Source organism: Cynocephalus volans, chromosome 8 (genome assembly GCF_027409185.1).
Source record: "Cynocephalus volans isolate mCynVol1 chromosome 8, mCynVol1.pri, whole genome shotgun sequence".
Taxonomy (NCBI): Eukaryota; Metazoa; Chordata; class Mammalia; order Dermoptera; family Cynocephalidae; genus Cynocephalus; species Cynocephalus volans.
The window spans coordinates 44371978-44385790 of NC_084467.1; the positions used below are offsets into that span (position 1 = coordinate 44371978).

General features: G+C 41.3%; 1 protein-coding gene across 2 annotated transcripts in view; it reads left to right on the forward strand.

Annotated features, from left to right (window-relative positions):
* Window positions 1-9367: 9367 nt before the first annotated feature.
* Window positions 9368-13813, forward strand: part of SCP2 (sterol carrier protein 2) — a 109894-nt gene continuing 105448 nt past the window's right edge. For both annotated transcript variants that reach the window (XM_063104541.1, XM_063104540.1), the window contains exon 1: window positions 9368-9508. In XM_063104541.1, coding sequence (XP_062960611.1) covers window positions 9440-9508 — 69 coding nt within the window. In that variant the 5' untranslated portion in view covers window positions 9368-9439. The remainder of the gene's footprint in view (window positions 9509-13813) is intronic.

Here is a 13813-nt window from a genome sequence, read left to right on the forward strand (position 1 = left end):
TGAAACATTCTGGGTTCAAAATAGAGCAAGGAGAATTCCTGCAGGGACTGAAACAGCACTAACTGTACTATTGATAAATGGACCTCATCCTGAATTTAGTAGTTTGATTTGAAAGCATGAACTGGGATGGGAAGTTACAGATTGAATTGGTGGCCTTAGCTGAACATTTCAAGAGGGCTCTAGAACAAGAAAATATCCAAAAAGCTAACAAGTTTATGTCTATCCAATTGAGATAGGAGGTGCTCAGTTTCCATGGGTTCAGGTTTCAGGAGACACCTCTGAGTTTCAAACCACTTCCCAAGGTCCCAGGCCTTTCCTCTAGGCCCTCCCTTAGATAAGAGTCATTATTTCTTATTGCTCCTATTTTTGGTACCAACATGGGGAGATTGAGATTACAGGGGGCAGATTTATGTAAATACAATGGCTGAGCATGCTCAGTAGAGAGGAGTTTATCCAGACATATAACTGTAGTGGCCGAGCATGCTCAGTAAAGCTAAGTCTATCCTTTGAATGACCTTCCAGTGGAGGCACTAGAGAGCACTGAATATTCTTGAGTATATTCGGTGCATGGGGTAGAATTTGACCAATGACCATGCTCTAAAAGAGACCAACTGAGCATGTGCAAGACTATGTTACATAATTGGGAACCACCTCCTTAGTTGAATATTCATTAGATAGCATAAATATGTATAGACAGTGAAACTATAAAAGCTGAATCCTTGTAGAAGGTGAGACTGTTGCTCACTCTATTTGGGGCCAGCTTGCACTTCATCTGAGGTGTATATTTCTTATTTTTTGTATCAGACTTGCCTTTAGCAGACTTTGCTCTGGGAAGCACACTTAGCAGACTTTGTGAAGTATGTAATTTCTTACTTTTGTATTAAACTTGCTATAGCTGCTGATCAGTCTCTGGAGATAGGCTGCACTTTCCCTGCGAAGTCTGTATTTCTTATTCTCTGTATTAAACCTGTTTTCACTTTCTATTGTGACTCTGCTCTTGAATCCTTTCTTGTGGCAAAGTCAAGAACCTGGGAAGGGGGACAGGGTGGGTTGAAGGCAGCTATTGGGCCTTCCCAGACCCTCTCCTCTGGTATCACAATTACAACAGTTACGGAGCGAAGACCAAAGGGACCTTATCATGCTTATTTTACACCACAAGCAAGAGGTCTTAGAATGAGAAATTCTTTACCCTAAGATGTCTGCCTTTTTTGCAAACAACCAGGATAATGGAAGCATGATTGTTTGCTTTTATGTCAGTCCACCAGTAAGTCTCCTCTCTTTAGGTCAAACTATTTCCCCACTAGCAGAAGCCAAAGAAATTTTAGCCCTCCTGATGATAATCAACATTGATGAGGCTCTGAGGGGTTCTCTGGTAAATTGCTGCCCATGTACTCTTAAATAAACATGGAGAAACAAGAGTTGGAATTAATGGGGAACCTTGTACAATACTGATGGGTATCAGATCCCCGCTATCTACTGTAAACCCCACTTTAATAAACCAACAAATCCCTTGGTGTGGTGGGGGTTTCAAATCAAGTTCAAGAGGTTCCCACATCTGAACACATCCAATTGACTTTGGGGCCATTTTCAGAAACATGTATATTTTTACTATGTGATACTGCTTCAGTAAACCTGCTAGGGCAAGACCTACTTTCAAAGCTGAAGTGGCATATAAAATTCTCCTCAGAGAGAGCCATAACCTAAGAGTTTCCTGACTCCTGGACCAGAACTGTTATGTTCTCTATGGGCAGAAATTGATAAGATCCAAACTCAGGCCTGTAATACCCCTGAACTTTCTAAAATACCTGAATGCTTATGGGCTTATTCCTCAACTTATATAGGAAAGATTAAAAGTCTGGAATCTATAAAGGGCTAAATAGGTCATTCTGAACCTTTGCCTAAATTACCCCAATATCTAATAACCAAAGCAATACAAGGACTCTTGCCAATTATAGAAGATTTAATTAAACAAGGACTCGCAATTCTGCATACCAGTTCTTGTAACACTCCAATCATACCAGTTAAAAAGCTGAATGGTTGGAGTTGGGCATTTATTCAAGATTTATGAGCAATTAATAAAATTGCGATATCAAGGTTTTGTTTGGTCCCAAATCCTAATACTTTATTATGAAATGTGCCTGCTGATTTAACATGGTTCATGATAATAGACCTCTGCTCAGTTTTCTTTAGCATTTCTGTTCTTAAAGAGAGTTAATACTTGTTTGCCTTTACTTGGAAAAATCAACAGTATACCTGGACTGTAATGCCACAAGGATTTACTGAAGTGCCTTCATATTTTTCCCAGCCATTGCGTCAGACCTTAATAACCCTATAGTTTTCCTCAAAATTCTACTATTATTCAATATGTAGATGACTTGTTGTTATGTTCTCCCACTAAATAGTGCTCTGAAATTGACTCAATTTACCTTTTATGGCAACTCACACATAAACATCATAAGGCTTCAGTGGAACAACTTCAGTTCTCAAGAGAAGTTCACTATTTGAAACATGACTTGACTCCTGGAGGGATTTCCCTGTCACCTGAGAGAATAAAAACAAATCAAAATTTTCCTCAGCCATCAACCAAAAGACAATTAAGAGGTCTTCTTGGACTTGCAAGATATTGCAGATCCAGGGTCCCAAATTTTCCTTTAATGGCCTTACCATTATATGAACTCACTAGAAATGCAATACTAGAACCTTTGCCTTGGGAGGACAGTCATGAACATGCTTTTAACCAAATGAAACTGGCCTTATAACTGCCTCAGCTTTAGAATGTCCAAATTACACCAATCCTTTTACCTTGTTCATTCATGAATGCAACATTCATGCATTAGGAGTTCTTATGGGGGAAAACATAGGCCCACTGTGTATGATAGCCTTAAATTAGACCCATTAGCTAAGGCATATCCTAATTGCTTAAAATCACACAGCAGCAGCCAAGTTGATAGAAGCTTTATCTGAGCTGGTTTTAGGCAATGAACTTCATTTTCAAGTCCCACATGTTGTAGAAAGTCTACTGAATTCCAACCAAACTCAGCATTTTTCAGCAAATAGACTAACCTATGAAATTCTTCTCCTGTCTCCTTCCAATCTTCATCTAAAATGTTACAACCTACTTAACCTTGCTACCCTATTACCTCTGTCTAATGATGGTGAGGATCACAATTGTGTAAGAAAAGTATCAGAAATAGTGGCCCCTTGTGTTGATTTATGAGATACTCCATTGGATAATCCTGAATTAATATTTTTTGTTGATGGATCCTATGTCAAGAACTCAGAAGGAAAATATCAGGCAGAATATCTGTTACCACCAAAAATGAGTTAACAGATAGGGGAACTCTTCCTCAATTTAAGTCAACTCAACCTGTGGAGATTTTTACTCTCACTAGAGCTTATCATATAGCTAAGGACAAGTCAGTAAATATTTATGCAGATAGCAGATATGCTTTTGGAATAGTACATGATTTGAGCATGTTATGGAAACAACAAGGGTTTCCCACTTCTAGTGGGACCCCCATAAAAAAATAGACTCCAACTAGATTAACTCCTTTCTGCTATCCTGCTTCCATCACAGATTGCCATTATTAAGACTGAAGCTCATACTTGTAGAACTAAACCTGAATATTGAGGGAATTCACTTGCAGATTTTTATGCCAAATCAGCTAGGGCTGAAACTGTTAGGATAGACAATCTGAATGAACTCCATAAAACTGATCCAAATTGACTTCCTTATCATGACCTATATAATAAACAGTGCAACAATGCACCTGATTTGGAAAAACAAAATTAGCATCAAAAAGGATGTAAACTCTGTTAATCATGGACTAACAGAGGGTCCGGATGGCCTACTGGTCTTTCTTGAGTCTTTAAAGCTTTGTACTTCACACCTCATCATGGAGCAGACAGAAAGATCCAAATTGTGAAAAAAATATTGGTGTGGTGACTGTTCCAAAATTGCTAAGATGGTTTATAACCAATGTTTAGTTTGTCAAACTCATCATTCTGGGAAGACAATAAAAACTTCAAGTGGTGTATTTCTACCTCCACCCACCCGATGGCCCATTGAATATTTGCAGATGGACTTCATTCAGCTGCTATCTTCAATGGAGTTTCAGTATGTTCCTGTAATGGTTTGCATGTTTTCCAGTTGGATAGAGCCTTTCCCATGCAGAAAAGCCAACGCTGTGACAGTAGCTAAGAAATTATTAGAAAATGTGTTTCCTTTATGGGTATCCCTGGAGGAATCTCTGGTGATAGGGGAACTCATTTTACTTGCAAATTATGAAGCAGTTAAACAAGGTTTGCCTGTTGCTCACGTGGGAGAGTGTGGTGCTGATAACATCAAGGCCACGGGTTCGGATCCCTGTATAGGGATGGCCCGTTGGCTCACTTGGGATAGCGTGGTGCTGACAACACCAGGTCAGGAGTTGAGATCCCCTTACCAGTCATCTTTAAAAAAATAAAAAATAAAAAAATAAGCTATGAAAACAGTGACACTACCATTGTCCCTATCACTCTCAGTCTTCTGGAAAGGTTGAAAGAACAAATGGCATCTTAAAACTAAAATTGGCAAAGTTAACTGAGTCGATCAGGTTGACTCAGCCAAAGGTACTGCCATTGGCTTTAATGGCAATCAGATCCACTCCCAATGGAAAACATAAGTCAATCCCTTATGAAATAGTCATGGAAAGACTTATGCCCCTGATAAGAACCTCCTGCATCTCCCCCTCTTCTAAACTCAGATATGACTAAATACTGCAAGGCTTTAATGCATTATGCCAAAGTGTATTTTCACCAGGTAAAGGAAAGCACTTCGTGATCCACCAACTGAGGACAATCAAACTCTTCATGGTTTGGAACCCGCGAACTGGGCCCTCTGGAAACAATAACAGAGAATGACTGCCCTTGAATCTCGCTGGAAGGGAACATACTAAGTTCTCACTACCCATACTTCAGTGAAGCTTCAGCGCCTCAAAACTTGGGTCCACCTGTCACAACTCAAAAGGGCCCTGTATTAGTCAGGATTCTCCAGAGAGACAGAATCAATAGCATATGTCATAAATATATGAGAGAGGATTTATTAGGGGAATTAGCTTATGCAGTTGTGAAGAAAAGTCTCACGATAGGTCATCTGCAAACTGAATGCCAGTAGTGTGGCTCAGTCCAAGTCCAAAGGCCTTAAAACCAAGGAAGCCGATGGTATCCTTGGTGTAAGTCCTGGAACCCAAAATCTGAAGAGTCTTAAGCTCTGATGTCCATGGACAGGAGAGAAGAGTGTATCCCAGCTCCAGCGGATAGAGAGAGGTTTGCCTATTTTCTCTGTTTTTTGTTCTCTCTGGGTCCCCAGCAGATTGGATGGTTCCTGTCCACATTGAGGATGAGTCTTTCCCACCCAGTCCACTCAGGCTGTGTCATGCTAATTTCTTCTGGAAACACCCTCATGGACACACCTAAAAAGATAGCTTTACCAAGTTTCTTGGCATTCCTTAATTGAATCAAGTTGTCACCTAGAATTAACCTTCACAGGCCCCTTCAGGCTCTTGGAACTGTATTCCTGTTGGAGACTTTAAGGTAAAGCTGACCAGGAAAACTTCTTCCCCAAAGCAGATGGCATTGTAGAAATGGACAGCTTTCCGAAAAACATGGATCAAGACTTCTTTGCCATCATGAAAGCTTTATGACTTTTTTCTTTTCTCTTATTTCCTGCTGTCCTAATCCTTTCCTTTTCCCCACAGGAAAATTCATGGGACCATAATCAGTGGATGGCTTTAACTTGAGTTTATGCTTTAGCACAAAACCAGAGCAATTGTTGGGTTTGTGGGCTAATACCAAAAAATCAGGAAACAATTCTACTGATACCAATGCCTCTCCGTGTTCCCAACGAGAGTTACCCTGAAACTGCAAAGGAAGGGTGAAAAATTTTCCTTGATATTCTAAACATCACTGCTACTTGCTTTCCTGCACTCACTAGAAACAAAACTCTGACTTTTCCAATTAATAATTTGGTTTTTACAAAATATAGAAAACCTATCTGAGTGATGTCTGTGAAAGGTATATTGTGCTTTTAGGCATCATACACTCAAGATCTGGGAATTACCTATGTGGGTCCAAGTAATTGTTTATATAATGTCAGCAGATTAAATCCAGTAGGATCCCTTTTTTTTTTTTCCCATATGTGATTATGCACCCTTGTAGCATGCTATAAAGGGGCCACAGAAAAGTGAATTTCTCACTGGATACTGTTCAAGAGCTATGCAAATTTATGGGTGAACAAATTTAACTGACCCTTGATCTAATGCAAGTAGGTGGCCTTCATTTCCAACTCCCTAGGGCCTATATTGGGTCTGCAGAGAATCTGCTTATTCTGCGCTGCCTCCTCGCTGGTTTGGATCTTTCTATTTGGCCTGGCTCACTCCTGCCTTTCAAATAGCATCCCCTGAAAGTTCTCCTGTGATCAGAAGCCAAAACAGTCAGTAGCTGAAATTAGCACCAACCTTGAAATAGATGTCAATACACTAATTTCTACTGAAGAAAGATTCTAGTGGGGTTCTGGGGGCTCACTCTTGGCAGTAGCGGGGTACCAATTATATAGAATTTGAATTTAACCCATAAATTGGGAAAAATCTTGGATTTTTTTAGCTAATCAGACCTCCCTGGGTTTCAGATGGGTAGAAACCACTCTTCCAAAGGTGGATGATAACATGCATATTCAACAAAAACACTTAATGGAACATCATGCTGGTACTGAACAAAAGTGAATGTTGTACCTCTCTCTCCCCTGATTTTGTTACTACAGCAAGCTTAATTAAAAAGGTGGCTGATACTGCTGTTTCCTTAGGCTCTGCCACCAAATACATTAAGGAAATTTCTCAAGAGAAAGGAACAAATGGTGTGTTTATGGGAACAACTTACAGTTGGTTTGCAGGCATGCTAAATGGTGGATCGCAAGCTTGGGTTTTCCAAGGTTTTCTGATCTTTGTATTTCTTCTAATAGGTCTCTAGGTTATTATGACTTGTGTTAGTAGGTTAACAACAAAAATGAATGCTTCTTTAAATCAGGCGACTTTACAGCAAACTATGGTCCTTAATGGTTACCATATGCCGAGCAAGAACCATGTCCAATTAGATTCAAACACTGTTGAATTGCCTATATTGCCTGAACCTTGACTTGTCTGTTTCGGTTCGGTTCATTTAAAAAGAAGTCTCATTTTAAGAGTACACTTTGGTCTTTTGATATTATTCTCTTGATAGCCATCACAGTCCCCCTGGTGCTGTATTCTCTCAAGTCTTAAATGTTTTGTGTAGTCATACATCACACCTTGAATGGTCTCACTTCAACTAGATCAGCAATTACTTGAGAATTGGTCAACTGGTGTAATGTTGAGACTGAACTCTATACTCAAACCAAAGACGACTGGTGAATACCATACTGAGACCAAAGCAGCCTTGTGAATTCCACACTGAGACCAAATCAGTCATTTGTGGTGGTGACAGAGAATGGTGTCAGTGCCCAAAGTTTTGGCCAATCTCTCAAAATTGAGAAGCTGACCAAAAGGGAGGAATTGTTAAACTAAAAACTTTTGGCCTGAGAAAGCCTCCATATTCCCATTCCTGAGCTCTTAAGTATGAACCGCAACCTAACTTAACACATAAGCACATGAGCAAATTGAAAACCTAAGTTAGAAGTGCTTCTGTGACGATAACTGAATCTCAGCCTATTGCAGGTAGTCAACTTTTCTGTACCTCACTTCCTTTTTTTGTACTGTCACTTCCTGTTTTCTGTCTGTAAATCTACCCAAACATGCATTTTTTTGGCTGTAGTCCCTCTTAATCTGTTCTCACTCTGGGGGCTGCCTGATTTCATGAATAATCTTTTTTGTGTGTGTGTGCTCAAATTAAACTTTGTTAAATTTAACTTCCTGTCAAATTAAACTTTGTTAAATTTAATTTGCCTACATTTATTCTTTTAACATAGCTTAGTTAGTTTCAAATAATAGACTTTATTTGGACATCATATGATCAGTTGGCAGCCTGTGATCAGAAGAGACCTGGCTGTCTGTTAACCAAAAATATACTCCTTCATTAGGTTTTGGCTTGCTTATGTACTAAGGTTGCAGTCTGTTAGGTAGGAACAGCCTACAGAGACAGCCTAAGTATAGAGAGAGCCTCAGGCCAATGGCCTCCTGCTTTTTGAATTTAACCATATATACTATGGTACTTCAAAAAGTTCATAGAAAGATTCATATTTTTCAATTTTTTTTTTTTGGTGGCTGCCTGGTACAGGGATCCCAATCCTTGACCTCGGTGTTATAATACTACAATTCTAAACAGCTGAGCTAACTGGCCAGACTTGTCTTTCAATTCTATTTCCCACAATCTTTTTGAAGTACCCCATATATAATACATATATATACGCATGTATATTCCTTCTATTAAGGACTGTAGACTTTGTTTTCGTTACTTCGTTTAATCCTCACAAAACACCAGAGTTTCACGTTAAAAAAAGTCATACAAATTGGTGACTAAACCTTGGTTTTGTGTTTTAGATACTGTTTGTGTTAAATCTCCCCACCCCTAAACTGATGTACAGGCCTATGAGTTCTAACACATGCACTGACTCTTGCAACTACCACCACTAGCAGGATACAGAAAATTCCAGCACTCCAAAGAATTTCTTTTTCTTTCTTTCTTTTCCCTTCCCTTCCCTTCCAAATTCCAGCACTCCAAAGAATTTCTTTTTCTTTCTTTCTTTTCCCTTCCCTTCCCTTCCAAATTCCAGCACTCCAAAGAATTTCTTTTTTTCTTTCTTTCTCTCGCCCCGCCCCCGGCCCCGCCCTCGCCTCGCCTCGCCTCTCCTCGCCTCCCCTCGCCTCGCCTCGCCTTGCCTTCCCTTGCCTCGCCTCGCCTTCCCTCGCCTCGCCTTGCCTTCCCTTGCCTTCCCTTCCCTACCCTACCCTACCCGAGAAGTTGTGAATGAACAAAGAATTTCTTCAGGCCATCCCTGACTGGGAGTCCGCTCTCAGGCTAACCGCTCCTCTCAGTCACAAGCCCGACCCCAGGCCCACTCTCTCTCATTGGAAGAAATCTAAACCCAGGACCAGAGATGGGAGTGGCTGGTGCCAGGGTGCGAAGCTGCTTTTTCACGGCCGAGGTGGCGTCGGTCTCCCGCCCTCGTCCCCAAACTCTCTGCCGAGGGTGGTGGGTTGGATGACAGCCCCTCCCGCGAAGGAGCGCGCGCCGCCGCCGCCGCCCCGCCCCCGCGCACGCGCAGACGCCCTCGCCACCCCGCCTCGCGCCGCCCGAGCGCGCCTGGCGCAGCCTCCGGAACCGCTCCCGGCCCCGCCCCCCCGTCGTAGGGGATCTCCCTGACCGCGGGGACTCCAGTACGCCCGGCCGACGTCCACCGCGCTTGCTTCCGCCCAGCACTGGCCCAGCCATGTCTTCCTCCGTGTGGGAGACTTCGCCCCTGCGCCGGGTGTTCGTGGTGGGGGTTGGCATGACCAAGGTAAACCGAGCAGAGGACCCCCGGAGGGGGGACCCCCGGCGGCAGGCTCCCTGCCCCGCTCTGTCCGGGTGAGGCCGGGGGAGCCCCAAGGTGACCGGGAAACGGGGGGCGGGCGCTGTTCCTCTTGTCTGTTCATCCTGCCCGAAGGGCGCCGGTTCCCAGCTCCGGCTTGGCGCGTGGGGCATCGGATTGGCGACTCAGGTGGCTTGTGATGTATGGTGTCTCTGGGGTCGTAGTGTCTCGGGCTTGTTCTTGCGGACGTTTCTTTCCCTTATCTTCTTGCATTTTATCCCCGGTCAGGGTTTGTGAAGTAACCCCCAAGATAATCCGAGGTCCTCACCTCTTTTGATTCTGGGTGGAATCCCAAGGTATGTGGAGCTTGACCGAGGCAAGGGCTGTCTCACACCCGAAGGGAAGCAGATTGCGAATGTCACAGCTCTGCACGCTCAGGAATACTCCCTACAGGAGCCCTTCTCAGGGACAGCTCCAGGTGTGACGCTCAGCGTCTTGGCCCAGGTGGCAGGTTTCCTCCATTGACTTCATTTTTGTTCCTCAACTGTCTGCTTGCTACTCAGGAGGCCAGAGGCTCTTGCAGCCTCATTTCTTGACATCCTTACCACCCCCATGCTCTAATAATGCCAAGCTGCCTTTAGTTTTATCCCACTCTGTTTTTTTGGGTTTTTTTGTTTGTTTTAATGTCTCTGTTGCTTTGTTTCTGTCGTTGCTGCTTGTACCATTTGTTTTCTCCAGGAAGCCGCTGATCTTCCTTACTTTCCCATAGAGCCTCGTTCTTAACTTGTATTTTAGTATTTACTATGTCATACTGAAATTCTCTGTTTATATATCTGTATTCTCCCTTAACGTGTAATCTCCTCCGGGGGGGTGTACCATGTCTTATTCACTGCTATACCCCTCTCCCGAAAGTGCCTGCCTGATCCCTGTAGACCCACAATGAATGTTAGTTGAACAATATTAAGTGGATATACTTTGTGAAAGAGTTCTAGAGAGAGTTTTATTTCTGAGAAAACAGTCTTAACATTTTTATCGTCTTATCAGTGGGCTGAGAGTACACAGTTCGATCAAAACATGTAAATAGAACAGTTGACTAATTCATGATGAAGCAAAAGCTTGGAGATCACGGTATTTTACAGAATGGGGCTTCTAAGATAGGTGGATAGTAAAACCTTTTTAAGTATGCTGATAATGAAGTCAGATTTTCCATTGGCTTTTGAACATCTGATTCTGTGCACTTTATAGGAAAACAGTTTTCTAATTCTTTTGGAAGTAGGAGATGTATTTCTCCTCAAGTTGGGAGGTAGAGGTGGGCCGTGTGTTACAGTCCTGGAGATGTGTTACTGTCTTGAGGGAAGAGGTTGGGGGTGTGGAGGGTGGTGTTACTGATGTGCTTATTAGGCCAATGTACTTCCCTCTGCGTCTGCTCTTCTGGACCTTGGGGCAGGCTTTGATGAAGAGGGAGAAATCAACTAGGTAATACTTTTAAGTTCTGTTGATAGATCTGAACCTTTGACCTTGGTGTTATAATGTCAACATTTTTTTGGGGGGGGGTGGCAGGCAGGTACAGGGATCTGAACCCTTGAACTTGGTGTTACAAGGTGGTGCGCTAACCAGCTGAGCTAACTGGCTAGCTTGTCAACAGGTTTTAACACTACTAAGTCACTACTGCCATCTGGCCGACAGCTGGCCAGTCAGTCCCTTTGCTTATGCTGTCTCCTGATATGCCTCCTTTTCATGAACTAGTTCAAGTTCCATATCTTCTTAAAACTTCCTCAGACTGCTCTAACTTATAGTGGCTACCTTTTTTGAAATTCTGGTGCCCTTGTATTCAGGACATATAATTTAGCACTTAATTTTCTAATACTTTTATGTATGGTAATTCTACGACCTATAGAAAGAAATACATCTTAATCACAACCCAGCACACACATCTGCACACACAACTGAAACAAGTTTGTTAAAGCAGTACTTTTCCCTTATTATATGTGATGAATTCTTGATATTTTCTTTTATATTTCATTTTTTTTTTTTTTTGGTCTTTTTTGTGACCGGCTGCACCGTGCTCAGCCAGTGAGCGCACCGGCCATCCCTATATAGGATCGGAACCCGTGGTGGGAGCGCTGCTGCACTCCCAGTGCTGCACTCTCCCGAGTGCGCCACGGGGTCAGCCCTATGTTTCATTTTTTAAAAAGCTGCTCACAACTTACTCTATTGATTTTATCACTCTGTAATAAGTTTGAACTTCAGCTTGAATAATATTACATTATCTCATCTAATTCTCACCATGTAATGAATATTATTATCCCTGTTTTCTTATCCATCTCTAAGGCTCTGAGGGACTAAATAATTTACCTATCTTGATACAGCTTTTAAGTTTTGGAATTGCGTTACTTAAAATCTCATGCTCCTTTCATGCTATCTTTACTATACATTACTGTTACAGTTAATTCATCGTTTGAGCACATATTCAATTAACATACTGTGTGTTATATGTTAGGCACGGAAAGATGAAAAAAGCAAGGTTCCTGTTCCTAAGGAATGTATAAGGACAAAAGGATAAACAAGTTATTTAAGTAGGATGATTTGGGACATTTGGTTAAACTTAGCAGATTGAAAACATGAATTTATCTCTATTGGTGCATTCCAAATCCCACTAAAACAACAATAAGGAAATAAAGTTATTAACCCACAAGGGCAAAGTGAACAGGAGAGGAAACAATAGCACAGAGATGTCAGAAAATTTTTAGAAGATTAAAAGCTGATGGAGGCTGGCTAGTTAGCTCAGTTGGTTAGAGCATGGTGTTGATAACACCAAGATCCGGGGTTTGATCCCTGTACTAGCCACCCACCAAAAAAAAAAAGAAAAAAGAAAGAAAAAAAAGCTGATGGAGAAGTGATTACTGACTCAGAGCAGAGGAACAACAGCCCAAGTTCCTGAAGATGGGTTATTCTGGCCGAGTCTCTCTGCAGAACTGCAGAAGGCTCAAGATTTGGATATGCTAGGTGCCAAGTAAGGTGGGAATGAGGGAAGGAAGGATAAAACTCCTCTATGGAATAGTTAGATCCCAGGATCTCTTTTACCATCAGGTAATTCACAACCCTTGGCATGGTGTTGTCTGCACCATGCTCAGCCAGTGAGTGCACCAGTCTGTATAGGATCCGAACCTGTGGCCTCGGCATTCCCAGTGCCGCACTCTCCCAAGTGAGCCACGGGGCTGTCCCTTAAAAAAAAATTTTTTTTCTCAGGTGGAAGGTGATATTAAAAAAGGTGAGTTTTTGGAATTATATCAAAATTTGGAAGAGCTGCATAACTCACAGAACCACTGTTTTTCAGATGACCAATGGAAAATGTTATAACATTATGCATTCATTAAATAAATCATCTATTCATTTACAGGTCCATTGAATGGCTGTATAAAAGATCCATTCAAAGTGCAAGATTTTATTGTAACAGAGTTGAAGAGTTTATTGATATAGTTTCAAACTCCACAGGGAGTTTAAGAAACTTCCACTTGTCAAGTTTTAGTGTTGTATTGAAAAGGAATATCCACAGTTACTTAAAAAGGCTATTTAAATACTCTTCCCTTTTCCAGTTACATATCTGTGTGAGTTCAGGTTTACTTCATAGACTTCAACCAAAATAACATAATGCTGAAGACTGAGTGAAGAAGCAGATATGAGAATTCAGCTGTCTCCTATGAAACCAGATTTTACAGAGAATTGCAGAAATGCAAAACAGTGCCACTCTTCCACTTTTTTTGGGAAAATATAGTTACTTTTCATGAAAATTATTTACATTAACATGAAATGGGTGTATTGTTTTTGAATGAATTGGAAAATATTTTAAAATGTCCTCAGTCTTAACTTCTAATATGGTAAATATTGGTAGATATAACCTTCATAATCAGAAGCTCTCTGGCATTTTTAATTTAAAAAAAATTTATTTTATTTTTTAGTTTTAATTTAAAAATTTTTTTATTTTAATAATCTTTAAGAGTGTAAAGGGGTCCTGAAACTAAGACATTTGAGAATTGCTGGATCTAGTCATTGAGCACTAACAGCTCCTAACAACACAAAGAGTGAAACAATCAAACATTATATGCTTCCTCATGAAAGAATACACCATCACCTGTAGTTTTATCAAAGGTGTATAATCAAGCATTTAGATCCAGGTGCATAATTATAGGAAATACAGAGAACAGAGGTACATGTTGAACTGCATGAGTATGCAATCTACAAAATTCAGACTCTGGGAAACTGCAGATCAAATGTTTCGGTTCTTCAACAGAT